We start from the raw sequence: 19,803 nt of genomic DNA on the forward strand, positions 1-19,803 counted from the left end.
GACAGAAGGACAATCGTTTGAAACAGACAGTTTCCATTAACGATGACCTTAAAGCACACACAGTATCACTCACAGTGTAGTTAATGATAATGTATCGCTTTAATTGGTTGAAAAACAAATTGGCTGGCCCGGATAAATGCAGCCTGGCAAATGATTTTGGAAATGGATGGGGCGAAAAAGTTCATCTTTGTGCTAACAGCCATCAGGGTTCACTGATGGCCTTTCGCTCAATTATGCGTCAAAACTCACATCAGAATTGTCAGGGGATAATGTTCACCTTTCTCTGGAAATACAGTTCAGGGTTCGGTCTAAAAATTGGATTACCACTGCAGTATATTATATAGAAATGCACAAGGGCATAAGTATATGATGTGTGAAAACTGGAAGAAATGCATTTAATTGTGGTCAAATGCTTATTTATTTTATTTGACCTTTATTTAACTAGGCAAGTCAGTTAAGAACACATTCTTATTTTTATGATGCATAGCTGCTTGAGTAATGGAAAACAACTGATTACAGCCAGATGACTCAGCAAAATCTCCTCTCTACAGGCTTTACATATGTTATTACATGCTTATTACATTGATTACTATCACAGGGTTTTTAGACAAGTTAATCAGCACTGAGTAATTGCGGTGACAATTTGTGAAAAAAGCCACATGAGCATTATTCTTGTGTCCGGGACTGTTCATGTTCTAACTTGGTGTATGTGTATGTATTCACGTAAATTGTATCCCTCGACTTGATGAAGTTGTCTTTCACAGTCTTGGTCCTCATTGGCTGTAGGGATGTGGAGCATCCGTGTATGGTTCCTTCTCTCTGATGTTTGGAAACCTCCATGGGTGGCCCAGAGCTAGCTGTGAGAACAGGCAGGAAGAAAGACTAATCACTACGCAGAGAAAAAGTGTTTTCCATGGTGGGCGGCCAGAACACTCCGACAGCCCCTAAAATGGGGCTTGCCTTGGTCGTGATGCTTGAGATGAAACACAGAGAGCAGGGGACTCACAGGGGCTACGAGTCAATTTGGTGAAAAGTTGAAAGTCTGAAACCACCCTTGAGTGTGCTGGCAAGGCTGTCCCCTGAAGGGCTATGTGTTTGGGGGAGGGTGTGTGTGTGCCTGTTTGTATGTGTGCATGCCTGTGTGTATGCGTGTATGTCCGTGTGCATGCATGCATGCATGTGAGTCTATGTGTGTATCAATGTGTGTGTGTTTTTTTGTGTGTGTGTGTGTGTGTGTGTATGTTTGTGTGTGTGTGTGTGATACACACACTTCCTTTGCCACCAGTGCTGAAGGGAGACTTGCTGTGTGATTGACGGCAGGCTGGGGAGTTTTATGATGGAGCTGTCAACCCTGCTGTGTCCTATACTCGTATCACTATGTCTCTTGTCACTCCTAGGAAGACATCAGGCTACAACACGTCTCCAATTCTGTCTGAATTTAGTTTTGAGTGTGAAAACCGCTATGACTATATTTCACTTTGTGCCTGTCCGGAGCTAAAGGAAATGGTGATTCGAACATGAACAAGAAGTGTTTTTACAAATGCATGCACAGCGGAAGATTGAGGCATTTTGGGAGGGAGGGAGGGAGGGAGGAAGCAAGCCACTCACATGAAAATAAGATGTGTTTAGAGAAATATATCATTTTTTTGTTCTAGGTTAATAAGACCTTGATTAACTTATATACAATGTGTGCTGACTGTAGTATATAAATTGGAAGTGGAACGGTGGAGTCTAAAGGCCGTCACTGTGTAAAGACGGCATAACCTCCAAAATTGTCTCCTAATCAAATCAGATCTAACGTTATTTGTCGCGTGCGCCGAATACAACAGGTGTAGACTTTACCGTGAAATGCTTACTTACAAGACCTTAACCAACAGTGCAGTTCAAGAAGAAGAACATATTTACCAAGTAAGCTAAAATAAAATAAAAAGTAATAATAAAAAGTAACACAATAAGAATAAGAATAACGAGACCCATGACAAATCTTTTCAGTCTCCTGAGGGGGGAAAATCGTTTTTGTCGCGCCCTCTTCATGACTGTCTTGGCATGTTAGGACCATGAGAGTTCGTTGGGGATGTGGACACCAAGGAACTTGAAACTTTCGACCCGCTCCACTACAGCTCCGCCGATGTTAATGGGCGCATGTTCAGCCCCGCCTTTTCCTGAAATGGTATCGATGTAACCGGTGGGAATCCACAACATTAAACCATCGTTTTTATGATGCTTGACATAAAGAGTCAAACAACATTTTAAACTATGCATTTAATGGATTTTAGTGGCGTTATTTCTGTCAGCTGGCTACCTTTACTTTACACCTGCTATGGCTCGTTCCGGTTGGTATGTTTGGCATTGCTGGGTGGCATAACTTCAAGCTGAGGCATGTTGTAGGCAGCAGGTTCTAGGAACCAGAATGTTACTGGGAGCAGATGGCCATGGCACCAAATCACTCTCCAGTCTCACACTCACCTGGCTGGCTAAAGGCTTCCTCTCCCTAGTCAAGCCCACAAGAAATAGTCTCTGTAGCCAGTGGCACTTCCTCTTCTCTCTCCTATGCCAGCCTACCAGGGTAGCAAGGTGGAAATCTTCTCTGAAGCCTTGATGTCACTGCTCTTTATGAGTGTATTTGAATCCTTAAGAGTCTTGATGCGCCTGTACGTCAATCTAAGTAACATAATAAGAACATCCCAATCAAAAGAACGGTCCGTTTAGGCATCGTCCTAGGGCGGCCTTCCACATCTGCGGTGGAATGAGGTCAAGCTACAGCGGTGTTTGTCAGACCATGAGACAATCCCACAAAAATGTCTTGTCACGAAAATGTCTGTAACGTCCGAACAGTTTGGCCCACAAACAGCCACTGTATGATTATTATATATATTTTTTTTACTATGTTGAATATTATTATTTCACTTTTTGATACCTAAAGGGGTCCTAAAATTCTAAATCAAATCGCAAAATGATCCGTGGTATGACCATCTTCAAACAAATCCATATGTTAGCTTAGGCTTTTAGAGGTTAAATGGTGTTACTGGTATTGTTTTTGCCTCTATTTTAAAGTGGGTCAATAGGCCATAGATTTGGGCCACATTTGCTGTGAATCAAATGTCAATGACAGGATAGCATGTCGGAGTGGTCTAATGTTCCCAATTGACCTCTATCAGGTCATTACTCTTAAATTCAACAGGGAAAGTGAAGTACAGAGAAACAAGCTGCCATAATATTGCCTTTGTTTACAAGGAGTCCTCCACATAAAATTACAACAATATTGGAGGTGCACTTAATGAGTCAATAGTGCATTGACACACATTGATTAACTTAAACCTTGTAACTGATTTTTCAGCACTCTTTGACCTTTGTCATAATACTATCAGCCTTAGAATGTGCTATCCATTCTAAGCATTATTCAAATATATTAGTTAGATTTTGTACCACCAAATATTCTAACCAGTTATAGGGGCCCTGCATAAGAACTATGTCACACTTTCATAAGCAATGCATAAAAATGACTCTTGTCAAAAACTGCAGGTTGACCTGTGGAATTCTGTGTCTATTGCTTATAAATGCCTGAACATTGCTTATACATCTCCTATATCGAAGACATCTTAAGTAAAGTTGTTAGACAAAAGTCGTGCCTCTTCCTGCAGCTCCTTTCCCCCTCATCCCCGTGCCTGACAAAAGATTGCCCAAAATCAATGGTCGCCCAACAAAATCAATTGCCAGCCCCACCGAGGTTCCCTCCCTTATTTATCAAGCTGATTTGTTTGGGTTGCGCGGATCTCGCCGAGCACACCAATGTTTCTAATGGCATTCAGCATATGCTGGAAATGCACTTGATCCTATTGATAGTATGTTAATGCAGAGGTGAGAAGTTAAATGGACTTGGCAGACACTCTGAAAGAACTTCTTATCCAATAAGGCTGCCTCATTCCTCAAAAGCCCTGTCATTTTGAAAAAAGTGTGTGTTGGCCTACATTCATCTTTTCTTCTCTTCCTTCTTCCCACAATGCAGTTCCTCCCGTCATCCGCGTCTACCCAGAGAGCCAGGCACGGGAGCCAGGGGTGACGGCCAGTCTCCGGTGCCATGCTGAGGGTATCCCCAACCCACAACTGGCATGGCTGAAGAATGGCATGGACATCGCTACCAAGCTGTCCAAACAGCTCACCCTGCAAGGTGGGTTCCATCTAGTCGCAGGTGGGGAATAGGGTTAGAAATTGGATCAAGCAACGCTGGCATACATCTGGGTCATGTTCAGTAGGGTATACTGAAACAAAACGTTTTGCAACCCAAGTGGAAAATATGTGTTCTTATTGGAGAAGTTAAGCTAGTACCCCCCAGTTTCACTCCATTTCAAAATGTTTTTTTCTAGTGTCAAATTTGACTACAAAGTGGAAATTGGGTAATTTTGGTTATAAAGTCAGTCTCGTCTAAAACGGAATTTGGAACACAGGGGGTAAATGAAGGTTGTGTTTTGATTTGACAATGTCCATTTTTCCACAAACATGGGGTGAACAGCTGCGGTGATTGCGCTCTATCCAATAGCATAAACAGTGAGACAGGCCTGCCCAGCAGCTCCGACTTTGTTTACATAAGACGTCACGCACTTTCTTACTTGAGAATTACTGCACCAAACACCCTAGTTACATGTAAAATTGCACAACTAAAAGATCCTCAGCAAAAACGTCAACATTTATTGCACATTTCTTGAGTTACCTTAGATTAATTCTGGTGATTTTAAGGAAGTGAAACAGGCTTCCGCGTCTACGGTGTCTCATGGGGGACAAACATGGAATCGGTCAGGAAACACTCCTCCAAGACTGAAATTTAATTTTTGTTTCTGAGCAACAGAAAAACACGTGCCAATTGACGTGTTCAGTGGCTCTTCTTAGTGCTTTTGGTGTGACACCAATATCATTCCCCAGATGGGCAGACACCCTACCATTAGCGACAACTAGATCAACACAGAACACAATGACAACCCACTACATGGCGCAACTTTGCAAGGTCTCCCATTTTGACTTTTTCCAATCCTGTTAAGACCCCTCACTCTCCCGTCTCCTATCCCGTTAGTCTCAGTTATGTAATGGGGTGACTTTGATCAAAATTGGCAAACATCTCTTAAGTGTCACTGGCAACACACAAATGGTATTTCATCTGCATGTGCCACACTTACTGACAGTGTCTGTGTGTGTGCGTAAGTGTGCCCGTCTGTCTGTGTGCGTGTGTGTCTGTGCGCTTCTGTCTGTGTGCTCATGTTTTCTCTTGTGTCGTCCAGCTAACGGAAGCGAGGTGCACATCAGCAACGTCCACTTCGAGGACACGGGGGCATACACCTGTATCGCCAAAAACGATGCCGGGGTGGACGAGGACATCTCCTCCCTGTTTGTGGAGGATTCGGCGCGCAAGACCCGTATGTATAAGTCATGATGTCTCCTTTGCGTGTGTGTATCCTTCCCTGGAGATAATGGAGAAGTGCGGCTCAAAACGTTCAATAATTTATCCAGTCACTTGTTAATAGTTTATAGCAAATTTAATAATAGAACTTCAGCTCGAGAAATGATAGATAGCTACACACAATATTATTGTCTCCTATCTAGTGGTTTGGTGGTTTGGCTATGGAGGCTAATGGTTGTCATTAGTAACAGGGTACCTATGGTAATGTCTGTGTTGTTTATTTTTTATCTTAGATTCTTATTTCATTGAGAGAGATTTGCACTGATGGTCCCGTCATCAAAAGGCATGTGAAATTAATTCAGCTTTTTTGAGGAAATGTTTTGGTGGCCCTACGCGACAAAGTAGAATTGTGATACAAGTACGTGTTCAGAACAGACACAGTCCTATTCATCATGAAACTTTCCAAAATGTAAAAAAAAGAGATCAATCCCTGATTAGCGAACCACGTTGTCACTAATCCTCTTCTCTCCTAATAAGGAAGGCCAGACTCTAGTGGATTACGACACCCAGTGTCATCATTGAAAGGGTGAAATTATGGCACTGGGTGGCATTTTATCTCCATGGAAATTTCCTAACGTCCACAAGGGACAACGCGAGTGTCTATTACCATTTAGTAGGCGTGTTGGCAGTGGGGTTGAGGATGGGCTTAAACCACGAGCTACTGCTCAGAGGATTGCGGGCTAGGCACTCTTTTTGTATTTTTTGTTTTCCTGCTTTAACCCTATCCCAAACCTTAACGACTCAGACTGAATCACTAAACGTAGGTTTCAGTTTCACTTTTGCACAGTTTGACTGGCAGCTAAAATAGGGGAAAAAATATTCTGTAATTAAAACGGTATACACACTCTTTAATCTATAGACGGCCCCACATGCATTAATTAAAACGGTCAGCCATGCCACATCTCTGTTGCTGCAGTTACGGGGAGGGATGGTGTTTTATTTGGAGCTTGTGTTGTAGTAACAGCACGTAAAAAGCAAACAGAGCAACTCTAACTCACATGTCCCCTTCGATGATGCATTAGGTTTAGCTGCTGTCCCAGCGACAGTGACACACTCCACGTGCCGTCACACATCACAGGATCACTCAGAAGTCAGTCAGTTGCCTCCTTTGAAGATTTGAAGCCACCGAGTATGATGAAACTGCTCAGGGGTTTGACACACGCACTGGTGACCATTTTGGATCATCCCCAACCCAGAGAGCATACTTACTCTTGGGTCAGAATTCAGTCAGTCTCCTCCTTTGAAGCTTTGAATTCAGTGTATGATGAAACTGCTCAGGAGGTCTGCACACTTGCGACCATTTTGGATCCACAGCCCATAGTCAACATCAAAGAGATGCAGTGTGGATGTTGAAATAGTACACCACTACATTATAACCACCCAGCGGCACCCCAATGCATGTTTGACCTCGTCTGGTCTCCCCTTATTACCCCTGTGGACTGTCTACTTATCCAGGAGCTCAGCTTGCTCTGCTAGACCGCAATGCAGACTGCCTCTGGTTGCCTCTCTAGCCCTGAGGCTATGTTAGTGCTCTTAGTCAGTGTGTAAGCTGAAGTGCTGCTGTGCACGACTGATGCATCCCACCACTCTCTCTCTTCTGCATGAGAGAGAGAGAGACATATGTCAACAACTGCAAGGTGATACACAGTCATAATAGACAGTTGAGCACATTATGTTTTGTACAAAATAATGTATTATACCCTAATTAACCTAAATTCACTGTATTACAGCCATCACTGGAAAGTGATGTAGCCTTACAGTAGGGTATGGAACATCACTTTGTTTATGATGTACTGTAGCCTACTTTCTTATATCCGTATATTAGCATAGACTTGTGAAAGACACTTGTGATCAGCTGATGCATGTGATATATGGTCCATGTGAACTGCCCTTCATATAACCAGTGTAACTTGTGTCCCTGGGCTGGCTAGCTTTAACCTTAGCCAAGCTATTCCTAGACATCTCTTGTCTCCCTCTTCCCTCCCGCCCTCCCTTCCTCACCTCCCTCCGTCCCTCCCTCCCATTGGATAGCTGTCTGCTGTGCCTCGGTGGCTGTCGATCCCTCAATGACCTCCCATCTTTACTGGGAGCAGTACAACCTTTTGGCAGTTGGAGCCGTGTGTGCACTTTCAACTCAATGCTGTCGACCATCGTTTGCTAGAGCTCCTTCATATCACCCTTTATGTTTTCAGGTAGATGTGATGTCACACCACATGTTATATTAGAATTTCTCCTGTCCACTATTGTCACGGTGTGAGTTTTCACTCGTGCAAATGGCTCGCATGGTTCATACATCAGGTATCTAGTACAAAATAAACACAAGTATCTTGGCTGCCTTATTCAACACGGTGTTGATAGATTGCTGAAGTAGTTATAGTAACACCAGTGTGAGAAACGTGATACTCTGAGCGAAGAATGAACCACACTCAGTGGATTCATCTTGAGCTCGTTCAAGGTCAGAAACCTGCTTCTCGCCTCCGGGAGAGTCAGACGTTTTTCTTGAAGCTGTTGGTGCACTTCATCACCGTCAAAAAAAGCACGCAGACAATATTCAGAGTGCCCCATAAGAGTCAACGCCAGGGGTTGTGGGTTCGATTCCCACGGGGGGGACCACCACAGAAAAAGTTATGAAATTGTAGGCAATCACGACTGGATAAGAGTGTCTGCTAAATGACAAAAAAAATATTATAATAATCTGACAAGAACTGGTGCTAAACTGGCATGAATATCTGCCCTGCATTTAAAAATGGCCGCCAATTATTTCTGGAGTGTGAGGCAGGCGTCTTTGTTGGCGTTAGTTTTGGTGTGCCTTGGTCAAAACATATAGAGAGACATGTGCCTACAGCCTAAGCATTTTGAGTACTGTGTGTGTGTCAACATGTGTGTGTGTGTTGTATCAATCTCTCGCTCAACGTCCCTAAAGACAAAGGAGCTGATCCTGGACTACAGGAAACAAAAGGCCGAAAACGCCCCCATTCACATCAAAGGGGTTGTAGTGGAGTGGGTCTAGAGCTTCAAGTTCGTTGGTGTCCACATCACTGAGGACCGATCATGATCCAAACACACCTCTTCCCCCTCAGGAGGCTGAAAATATTTGGCATGGGCCCTCAGATCCTCAAAAGGTTTTAAACAGCTGCACCATCTTGACTGGCTGCATCACTGCTTGATATGGCAACTGCTTGGCATCTGACGGCAAGGCGCTACAGAGCGTAGTGCGTACGGCCCAGTACATCACTGGGGCCGAGCTCCGTGCCATCCATGACTTCTATACCAGGCGGTGTCAGAGGAAGGCCCTAAAAATGTACTCCAGCCAAGTCATAGACTGTTCTCTCTGCTACCACACGGCAAGCGGTACCGGAGCGCCAGGTTTGGGACCAAAAGGCTCCTGAACAGCTTCTACCCCCAATCCATAAGACTCCTGAACAGTTAATTAAATGTCTACCCGGACTATTTGCATTGACCCCCCTTTTTTGTTGCATTGACTCTCTTGCACTGGCTCTATGCAAACTCAATGTACTCTACCCACACACTCACACTTACTACACTGACACTCCAACACACACACACACACACACACACACACACACACACACACACACACACACACACACACACACACACACACACACACACACACACACACGCACACACACACACACACACACACACACACACCCCACACACACACCCCACACACACACCCCACACACACACACACACACTCAGACTACATATGCTCACACACACAAAACACACACACACACACACACATGCATATTGACGCCACACACAAACACACACATTTTAAAAATGTTTTAACTCTGCATTGTTGGGTAAGGGATCGTAAGTAAATATTTAACAGTAAAGTCTATACCCGTTGTATTCGGCGCATGCGACAAATACATGATTTTGATTCGGGGTGTTTAGGTGTGTGTCAACGTGTGTGTGCGGGCATGTTTGTGTGTGTGTGTGTCAATCGATGCCCATCACATTCGATCACATCATGCTTTCACACTGTGTTGGCCACGGTTCACAGTCCCTATGCAGAAACCTAAGCTGTGTGGCCAGCAACAGCAGTGTCATGGCCTATCTGTCTGGCTGTGGGTCTGCAGGGGCTCCATTGTGAAGTGTTTGTAAGGCCTATGTATGGCACCCTTGAGCATGTGTCAAGCATGTACTGTATGGTACATTAGGGTGTGTAGGCTTTTGTTGCGGCCAAGCAATATCACACAAAATTCAACAAATCCTTGAGCTCTTAGTTGAATCAGCCCTTGTATGGTATTGTGAATGGGAGAGCGACAGGCTTTTGTTACGGCCCAACACTACCTTGACAATTTCAACAAATCATCAAGCCCTTGAATCAGTTGAATCAGCTTCATAGGACATTGCCAATGACTTGCGGTGTATTGTAATGCCAGTGTGTGACATTATGACGACTCGGGGAAGGCTGTCGGAGACCTGCACTTTTCTCCATGACGTAAATATACATTTAAATGATTAAAAAAGTATAGTGAGGCTATAATTCTAAAAGTAAAGTTTCCATCACTGGGAGTTTTAACAGCTTGCTGTCGGGAAAGTACTTATTTGAAACCATCTAAAACATTTATCCTGCTTTTTCTCCTGACGAGGTAAAATCACATGGGTAGCTCCACACTTCTGTCTCACCAATTACTTGCGCTTTTGAATTTTTCAAGGATTTTCCCCTCCCAGGATTAAATCGTTGGATATATATATATATATATATATATATATTATTTTTTTAAGATGATATACTATCCCCCCAGTAGTCAGTTCTCTCCACAGACTTCCACCTCCAATTATAGAATAGTCTTACACCTTTGAAGAATTCCATTTCGGCATTACCCGGTGTAGTATGGCTAGGTTGTTTCTCAATCCAGCTAAAGTTATCCTTCCAATAATGAAGCGTCCTTATATCGGCAGGATTAAGCTTTTAAACACAACTGCAGCAAAAATAAAAACCTGGTTGAACATTAATCCATTTACAGCATTTCATGGCATTGGAACAAGAAGATTTGAAGTTGATGTACACTTAAGTCGATGGTGATACAGCATTGTTGTTGGTGGGCAAATATTGTCAACATTCCATTTTGTTTGTGTGTGTGTCTCTGAACTGATTTGTCATCTTTGCCTGGACGATCACGTTCTCTAAGCTCTTTGGTGTGGCATTTTATTAACTCGTATTTCAATCTTTCCATAACTGATGTATCATGGTCAGACCGTGAAACAGGAACGTTAATGAATCCAATTGAAATCTGTGTCATCATCATGTCAGTAAAGCCAGGCAGTATTTGGACAAAGGTATTTATAACCAGCTATAATTAAAACATATCCTCTGTCTCAATTTTACTATGCTGCCAGGTCAATTTGCATAACGACTGACACACACAGCAGACACAACGTGCCAATGTTGCCAGGCGACTCAATCCCAAACACAGGCTGATAAATCCAATGAATCACAGTGGGAGAAGAATAAAGAGAGGAAGTCACCCAGGGTGATTGTGTTGCGAAGCATATTTTCATTTGCATCTGCCGACCTAGCTAAGTTGGGGATGTCTGGCATCACCTGTTAATTCAGTCAGTAAGTGTGCTAGCTGCGACGTCAGGATATTCCAATTTACAGGCACTGTGCCCAAATTTTGCAGCTGTGTGCCCTTGTAAGCAGAGCAAGTTTGTGTTGTAACCTTGCTGGTGGGAAGGTGTCGTTATGTGGGGAATGTGGAGTCCCGGCATAGTGAACCCCGCCGCAGCTGAAAGTGGCGCCTAGCTGTTTTATAATATGGATGAAGAATATGATTTATGTGCCCCTTGTATGTTTTAGAACCAGCGCAATCTTTCTGCCTTGTGATGAATAGCATCATATTAATGCGTTATTGGAAAAGACTTGGGCGCCAAGACCTCATCTCATAACCTTCCGCCTTCCTCCATTTTCCACAGCAGTACCAATTTGGCGCTTTTTTGAACACCACCAGAAACTGGAACAACTCAGTGTTCCCCTGCCACTCCCCTTTTTCTTTCCACGCTTGTCTTTAATCTACAGCAGTTCTCTGTGTAACTTGAACTCAGTTCTTTTAAATGAGACCAAAAATGTATGCACGAGCGCAAGGGAGTGGGACTTGACACAGCACTTATGAAAGATGAGGCTAACAGGTCTGTTTTACCACGACCAAAGCAATGGCACAACTGCTTTGGCAGCTATTTGTATTGATCTTTCTCTACTCTCTCCACACACCAGAAGAGAGGGCGAGAGAATGAGCAGCATCAAAAGAGGGAAAGATTAGAATTGGAGCTGAATTGGGGCCCAAGATTGGTTTGCCAACAGCCAGGAAAATGGAAGATGGAATGGAAACAGGGGGTTGTGGGATGGATGAACGATAGGAGAAGGTCGTCGTGCTTATACGGTGGGAAAATCAGGATATTCAAAACAAAATGGGGCTGTTATTTGCATTTTGCTCCTGAATAGCAAATCAAACATTTTCCTGTGATAGGCCGATCTCACTCCGTACGCAGGCTCTCAGTGTTCATCTATTTTTGTGGCGAAATGAGCACGTCTTTTTAAGAGGCATATCATTCTCAACTCAAAAGGCTCTGAGGGCTTTGCAGGGTTGTAAATTCCAGGTCATACATTACATTTGCTTGGTTGGTATGCAGCTCAAGTTTCCAATTTCATGTTATTAGTTGTCTCAAAGTGAATTTAATGACAATTACTGCTTTTTTAGTTAGGAAAAACATGTAGCCCCTTTAATGACCTGTGGAACTCATCTACGCTGGAGATATGTGTAGACTTTTAATGATAACTCGAGTAATAACTAATACATACAACATATACTAATTGACAGATAATTACCTGAGGCGTACCTGTATTTTATTCAATATCTTTCATTGCATGTGGTACATGCTTTGGCAGTATAAAACACAGAGGGCTTTTTAGGTGGGCTAACAACAAAACAGTAACAAACAAATGCTTTTTGTTTGTATGTATTTACAATATACCATCTGGATTGTGTCTCACCCTGAAGTGTTTGGTATTCAATTATTCTAAAACAGAGGGTTTCTATTGATTGGTTGTTACAATAAGTATCAAAGAGACGGTTTTCTTCAAACAGACATTTTGTTTTGTCTAAATCGGTATGTAAATTCTTACAAAGGGATAACCATTAATTCCACACTAATGCACTCTCTTTGTCTTTCTTTTCTTGTCATCCCATTCAGTGGCAAACATTCTGTGGAGAGAGGAAGGTGTGTTGGTATTTAAACCATTTGTTGACTCCCATGTTGTACAGTAGATTACTATAACATGTTATAAAGTAGATAAAATGATTTTGATTGACACAATTTCAATTGACATGTCAAGCTGTCCTCATATAGACAACGTACATTTGTTTGTATAAAGTCCGTTTCTAACGAACATCTAATAACTGGGTCCATTTTCAGTTATATTGAAGTAGCTAATTTCCTACCTACTCAACTGTTACATTTTAACGGTGCTGTACATCGTGCTCCATGCCATTTAACATAGTAGTTTGTAATAAAACCTGTCTGACTTGTAACAAGGTTGCATTTCTCGCCAGGTCTTGGAATTGCCAATATGTTCTATGTGTTTTACGAGGATGGTATCAAAGTCATCCAGCCAGTGGCATGTGAGATCCAGAGACACATAAAGCCCAGTGAGAAACTACTGGGACTTCAGGTGAGACGTCTTCCACAAGAGAAACACGTCCAGTGCATGTAGCATTGTAGGGCTACTGCTAGCAGATTAGCTGTTAGCTAATTAGCATTATTAGCTTGAGGACCAACCACCTAGAAGTACGATTCCTTCAGGTGAAATGCCTTCTAACAAAAACACTTCCTCTTTGTGTATCACTGTGCTTGGTATAGAGGGCTCGCCTAACAAATTAGCTTTAGCTAGCTGTTAGCTAAACAGTGTTCATATAATTAGCTTAGGACCAACCACCTGCTTCGGTATTATCAACACTTTGATAATTATTTGTGTATTTCACATTTGATCTTGTAAACCTGTCACAATCTTTTATTCAATGAAATAGTTGCGTCTCATAACAAATGGGGAGTTGATTGTCTCTCTTGTCATCACTACTGTGTCTCATATATTTGATTAAGTGAAAGATCATGCACTTCTGGAGGGTTTGTCAACTCCCAAAAGTCTCTCTCTCTCAAGTCAGGCTCCTCGTTGAATTGCCGTTTTGACGTCGAAATGGTTCTCACTCTCTGCTGCGTCTTCCATTTTGAACCGGCGTATTATTCAAAGCCGGTCGCTGATAGATGCCCCTCAGATTTACACATGTACTCAAATGGGTGCATTCCTCCTTTCTACCTTTCACCAAAGAGCCTATGTTCATTGGACAGCTGTTATGTGCGAAAGCGAGCCATGAATGCACAACGATCAGGCCCCAAGCTCCCCGGAGAGACGACATCTGTATTAGGATATCAATAACGGGGAACTCTATGGCAGCAGCACAAGCTCTGTCTACGAAGAATTTTGTGTGAGTATGTGTGTGGTGTGTCTGTGTGGGTACTACTGGACAGAGAGGATGACTTTCAGAGGGAGGCGAAGATAGACTACTGTTGATTTGCCAGTGTATCAAGCCCATTCTGGAAATGGCGCTCACATCTCACATTCTTGATTAATCGTTCATGGTAATGACCCAATAATTAATTATTCTTAAGCGTTATATGGGCGTCTTACTCTGATATACATGCCAGCTGAAGAAGCGATGCTGTTCGAAATTCAGTGGCGAGGCAGATACATTTCCTGAGGCAGGCAGCAAGGGGGGCTAAAGAACAGGGATGTTTAGGTTGAAAGATTGTGTTTGTCGTGTCCAAGGTTAAGAACTAGTCTTGCTCATACCACAAAATCAAATATGATCTTGGTATGTTACAGAGCCCAAATTGTCCTCACCCGACAACCTTTCCAGTATGTTTTCTATACTTCTAAAGCTTTCCATTCGATCCAAGGGCAATGTTGGTAGAAAATAACACAATTTTTTTCCTGCTTACCTGACTAGGGTTTCGCACATGCTCAGTTGCCACTTACTGCAGTGTTGTCTACAAGAGGGTAGAGGTAGAGTCTCTGAGGGATTCAGTCACCAGATGGCTTCTGCTTTAATAAAGTGGCAGAAATTAAAAAATATGATTACATCCCAGAGTTTTAATAGTTTGCTTTACAAACACGTCCATGAAAATGGAACTTTGTTTATCTCGTTGACTGCCAATTCTGTGATTTAAAGTAAAAGGTCTAACAGCTACAGTTGCAATGTGATGACACAAAAATGAGCACCTACATGAACAGAAGCCTTGATTTACGTGTAGTATTGGCATGATACATTGGCAAATCAACAGTAGATTATCTTCGCCTCCCTCTGAAAGTCATCCTCTATGTCCAGTAGTACCCACACACAAACCAACAGCCACAGACACGCCACACACACACATGCACACACACACACAAAATCCGCTATTCACAGTCTCCACTGGATGTCAGAGTTAAGGTTTCACACCTCTTCCCCGAGAGTATGGGGCCCGCGGTGGTGTGGCGATGTGTGACATCTACCCCCCCCCCCCCCCCTCTGTGACAGTAGGACGCGAGTGAGTTCGTCCTCCTAAGGCCATGGCACAAACCAGGCCATGAGGCCTCAAACAAATCTTCCCTTAGTTCAAGAACAGAGAACAGACGCTGGGCTGAGCCAGGCTCACAGGCCACAGGAGGGGACAGGGAGTGAAGAAAGGGACATAGCAGGGGATAGAAGGACAGAGCATACTATGGTATAAATACTATAGTGTTCACTCTAGTGTTTTTGCAGACTTTATTGGAGTATTCACTGTAGTATTTTTGAGCACTATTGTAGTATTTACTATAGTATACGGTACTATTCTGTAGTTTTTATAGTTTATAATAGTATAGATACTGTAGTAAAAGAAAAGTGTAGTATATACTTAAGTAAGTAAGTATACTGTAGTATTTACTGTAGTGTTTTTGATGACTGTACTTTTTTGTGGACTGTAGTATAATGTAGTATTTACTATAGTATTTTTGTGGATATTACTGTAGTATTATTATCTTGTATATAGAAGTCCAGGCTTTCTCCTTCAGGAAACCTACTGGAGAAATATTAAAAGACCATTTACTATAGTATTGTAGAGTATACTACAAAATGCTATAGTAAGTACATGATTGAGGGATACTACAGTGTGTAGTATAGTATTCTACAGTATACTACAGTTGACTATAGAATTCTATAGTAAGTATTGTAGTATTCTATAGGGAAGTAGTATTTTTTCATGTGGGCAGGATGCCAACGTTAGCCAGGTTGAGGGCTGTGGACATAGGGTTTCAGAGTGTAGGACCGTGGTGGATTGCACACGGGCAATAGGGAGATTGTGTGTGAGTGAGTGTGTGTGTGTGTGTGTGTGTGTGTGTGTGTGTGTGTGTGTGTGTGTGTGTGTGTGTGTGTGTGTGTGTGTGTGTGTGTGTGTGTGTGTGTGTGTGTGTGTGTGTGTGTGTGTGTTCATGTTGCTGTTGGGATAAGAGAGACTTGGACTTGGAGTTAGCTGATAAGGGAATGACTCGAAGACAACAAAGGGGAAGAAAGGAGATAAAGATAATTTGTTTTTTAATGTGTCATTTTGATAAATGTTGCACAATATATGTATTAACTGTGTGTGTGTGTTTTATTTTCAGGCTGAGGTTTGCCCCAAGTCAGTGGGGGAGGTCAAGCAGAAGTGTGTGTGGTCATCAGCAGTTAACGTGAAGGACAAGTTTATTTATGTCACACAGCCAACCTTGGCCAGAGTGCTTGTGGTCGACATCACGTCTCAGAAGGTTGTCCAGGTAATTTCGGCCATGACAATTGGATAGTCAAGATCAGCTTCCCCTTTGGACAGGTCCTGCTGTGGAGTGTTATGAGTACCGGTATGCAGTAAACACAATAACGAACCATACATATGGCATCCATTAGGAAGACTCTTAGTTGTCATACGAAACAACACATGTCCAGTAATAGGCTACAGTACACAGCAATGGGTGTAATGTTGTATTGTTTAAAATAAATAGCTATTCTGCTTTTTTCATATCTGCACTCATTCTCCTTCACTCTGAGTTAATATTGTTTTTTTTCCATTCGTAGAGGAAGCCTTGACTCAGAAGGACCTGGAATATTTGTTTCACATTTTCAATTAAATTTTTGATCTGCACTTTTTTGAATCTGGAACCATTCATAATGTTGTTTTTCCGAACATCATTAAAGAAATTATGAAGTTGATGAGTCTGAGAGGCTTACACTATTCACTACAGCTGACAATCATTTAGCACTCTAGCTATTCTGGTTAAGGGATGGACACAGACTTTTTCACAAACCCTTAGTTGAGTCAGACTTCATTTAGATACAAATGCACTGAACTTTAGCAACTCAATTATTTTCTGTGATACAGATTTGGATTTAGTTGTTTTCAATGTCTTTTCCATCAACCGACCTCTGCAAGGTCTTTGTATGGGTTCTTAAAAAGAAATTGTACATCCTAAAAAAAAAACAGTGAAAGCTGTTCCCGTTGCTCAGGTAGATACAGGTGATTGTGTTATGTACTTCACCTCCTTTTACAGCCAGTATATAAGCTTATCAGTGGTGTAGTGGAGGGTAAACACACATAAACGTTGTTTACGTGCTTTTTTTATTTAGACACGCAGAAAAATTCCTTGAAAACGTAGAGAGAGTTACTTTATTCACCGCGAACGGCGATCAGTGTTTACCCACCTATTCTTCTTTTCTTATTTTTTACCAATGTTGACCATGACATCGCAAAAAAGAATGTCGGCCTGACATCATTGCAGTTTTGCCCGCTGGGAATGGTTAACCCCATGATGAACCAAAAGGCTCCAACGTTCTTACAGTAGGAGAGTACCTTGGGCAGAGCAGGTTGTGTATGTCCCGGGTTAAAAAGGTTTGTGCGTCTCGGAGTAAAAGGACTCCGCATGGGGGCCAGAAGGCGCCCAATTTCTGCTGCTGAAGGCTCCCTAGGGTCAAACCGGTAGTCAGGTTGTTGCGCTGGCGACCATCACAGGCTCATTATTGGATCACCTGGAGGCTTGGCTTCATTACTTTAGATGAGCTAACGCTAATTAACCACCTGATCCTCACTCAGCTCTACCAAGGAAAGGAAAGGGGGGGTAATTTGGGTGTCTCAGTTTATTTACTCATCTTCTCTTTTCGCTTTCAAAATTGAGTTGTACTTTATATTGACTGTCCTGCCACTGTATTGTATGGATCATCCATCAACTTTACAATTGTGTATGTATTTAAATAGAACATCAGCATACTGGATTGATTCTGTATAATTCATAGCATATCCACTGTCACAGACACAGATTAGGTACATGTGAATATGGATGGAATAATACTGTCAAGTCCTCGAGAGGCGGAAGTTGCCGGAGAAGAACAACAACAATGTCCACACCTATTCCATCTGATTACTACATGCTCAGAGATGAGTTATGACTCAACACATCTCTCATATCTCCGTGTACGATAAATCCCCTCGAGTTGTTTACTCTCACAGTAATAACATACACTTTAACATGAAGCAGCCAGGTAAAATGCTCCATTAAGATTTTTACGGGGAGAAAAAAAAACACTACTTCACCTTCCTTCAGCTTGTTTTGGTGTCTGCTCTAATTTCCCAGAAAGAAAGAAAATAATTGATTTTTGTGCCAAGCTAGGTGTAAAAAGCTGGAGTTGTGTTGTTTTTCTCACTGTGTGTTGTCTACTGTCAATCCGCACCCGAGTGGACATAATGCATGAGTGCCACACACATGACTCATCCGTCGGAGCTGGCTGGAACACATCGTAGCCAGGTGTCAAGGAATGGATACGGATTGAAAGCAATTACTTCGGTGTTGTCGAGCAATTGCCCTGTCACCACTCGATTTGAGAAGCCGCTCCACGTCCAAACACCTCATACATAAAAAAGGTTGAGCCTCCCCTTTGTCTCGTTCAAAAGTGAAAACTTGACTCTTCCTGTCAAATCCAATGCATTAGCGAACGGGGAAAGTTGTGATATGCACCGCGCCGAGCGTCAAAGGGCATATCTGTCTAAGAACCGTGTTGAATGGTCCTGATTTGCCCTTTAAGTGCAGACCTGTCTTCAAATAGTTGTGCTTGCCTCAAGCTGTGCTTGATTGCGCTTGCCTGATGTGATGGAACCAATGGAAAAGTCTCAAAAGTGCAAACCCTGTCCACCTGGCACTCCAGGAAGGCTAAAGCAAATGATCGGACTGGGTAAGTAGAGTGTGCTATTTAAGGTTTGTTTTTGTGTGTGTGCTCTCAGACGGTGAGCACAGACCCCTACCCGGTGAAGCTGCAGTATGACAAATCCCACGACCAGGTGTGGGTCCTCAGCTGGGGAGACATGGAGAGAAACTTTCCTACTTTGCAGGTAACTGTTTGACATCACACTGAAATGCACCATATAGAGTAGTGTTACGTGTTTGTCTTGATACTAATGATCTATACAAGTGGGTCTATGTATGTGAAATAAGCAATATTTAGTTTAAACTCACTGTTTAATTATGTACTATTTTATGTGTTATGATATGGCATAAAAAACACTTGTGTTGTGACATTTTCGGAACACTACTATGCATTACTATGCATTACTATTCTTCCAATGGGATACATTATCAACTATCAATCAAAGTTTGGTCAACAACCCTTTCCCAAATGGCACAGTACTAGGTGGCCTTTTCTGTTTATAGTTCAATGCAAGTTATTAGCCTGCACGGCTTTTGGATTTTTAGGAGGTTCCAGTCTCTCCAGTGTATTGTGGCATAATTAAGGCTAGCCTTCCTGTATGCACACACTGGTACAAACGCACACAGAGGACCTCTCCTCCCAGTGTGAGTTCATGTCAGAAGCGATGCAGGAGGCAAACACAGTGAATAATTCACGAGGACCGTGTTAAATATCTCCCCCTCCTCCACCCTCTCCTGGTGTGGTGCTAGGTGATCAATCAGGCCAGCGGGAGTGTGTCCCACCATACCGTCCACACCCAGCCGGTTGGCAGACGCTTTGATAGAGTGGAGGATTTCTTCATTCCTGCCGCCAGCCTCATCATTAATCACATCAGGTACGTCAGTGTCGGTATGTGCGTGTGCGCGTGTGTGTGTGAGAAAGAGAGTCAGAGTGTGTTCGTTTGTGGATGGGTGGTTGTGTGTGCGGGAGAGAGTCAGTGTGTTGAAGTGTGAATTTAAATTCAGACACCCCCCCTCTCCTCGGACCACGCCCCCCCTGCCTTCTGAAAAGCAGGGGGAGGTGAGTTTACTGACCCAC

The 19,803-nt window shown here is 42.8% G+C and overlaps 1 protein-coding gene and 1 long non-coding RNA gene across 5 annotated transcripts in view; one reads left to right on the plus strand and one right to left on the minus strand.

Annotated features, from left to right (window-relative positions):
- Window positions 1-19,803, plus strand: part of LOC135546027 (follistatin-related protein 5-like) — a 179,878-nt gene that overhangs the window by 144,715 nt on the left and 15,360 nt on the right. For all 4 annotated transcript variants that reach the window (XM_064974099.1, XM_064974101.1, XM_064974100.1 and 1 more), the window contains 7 exons: window positions 4,007-4,168; window positions 5,271-5,405; window positions 12,680-12,706; window positions 13,039-13,157; window positions 16,164-16,313; window positions 18,803-18,910; window positions 19,476-19,600. In XM_064974099.1, the coding sequence (XP_064830171.1) occupies window positions 4,007-4,168; window positions 5,271-5,405; window positions 12,680-12,706; window positions 13,039-13,157; window positions 16,164-16,313; window positions 18,803-18,910; window positions 19,476-19,600 (826 nt within the window). The remainder of the gene's footprint in view (window positions 1-4,006; window positions 4,169-5,270; window positions 5,406-12,679; window positions 12,707-13,038; window positions 13,158-16,163; window positions 16,314-18,802; window positions 18,911-19,475; window positions 19,601-19,803) is intronic.
- Window positions 411-4,784, minus strand: LOC135546030 (uncharacterized). Its single transcript, XR_010456535.1, has 3 exons — window positions 4,709-4,784; window positions 3,969-4,179; window positions 411-857 (listed from the first exon to the last, which is right to left on the minus strand). It is a non-coding gene; the product is annotated as an uncharacterized LOC135546030 (long non-coding RNA).

This window comes from Oncorhynchus masou, chromosome 9, assembly GCF_036934945.1.
Source record: "Oncorhynchus masou masou isolate Uvic2021 chromosome 9, UVic_Omas_1.1, whole genome shotgun sequence".
Lineage (NCBI taxonomy): Eukaryota > Metazoa > Chordata > Actinopteri > Salmoniformes > Salmonidae > Oncorhynchus > Oncorhynchus masou.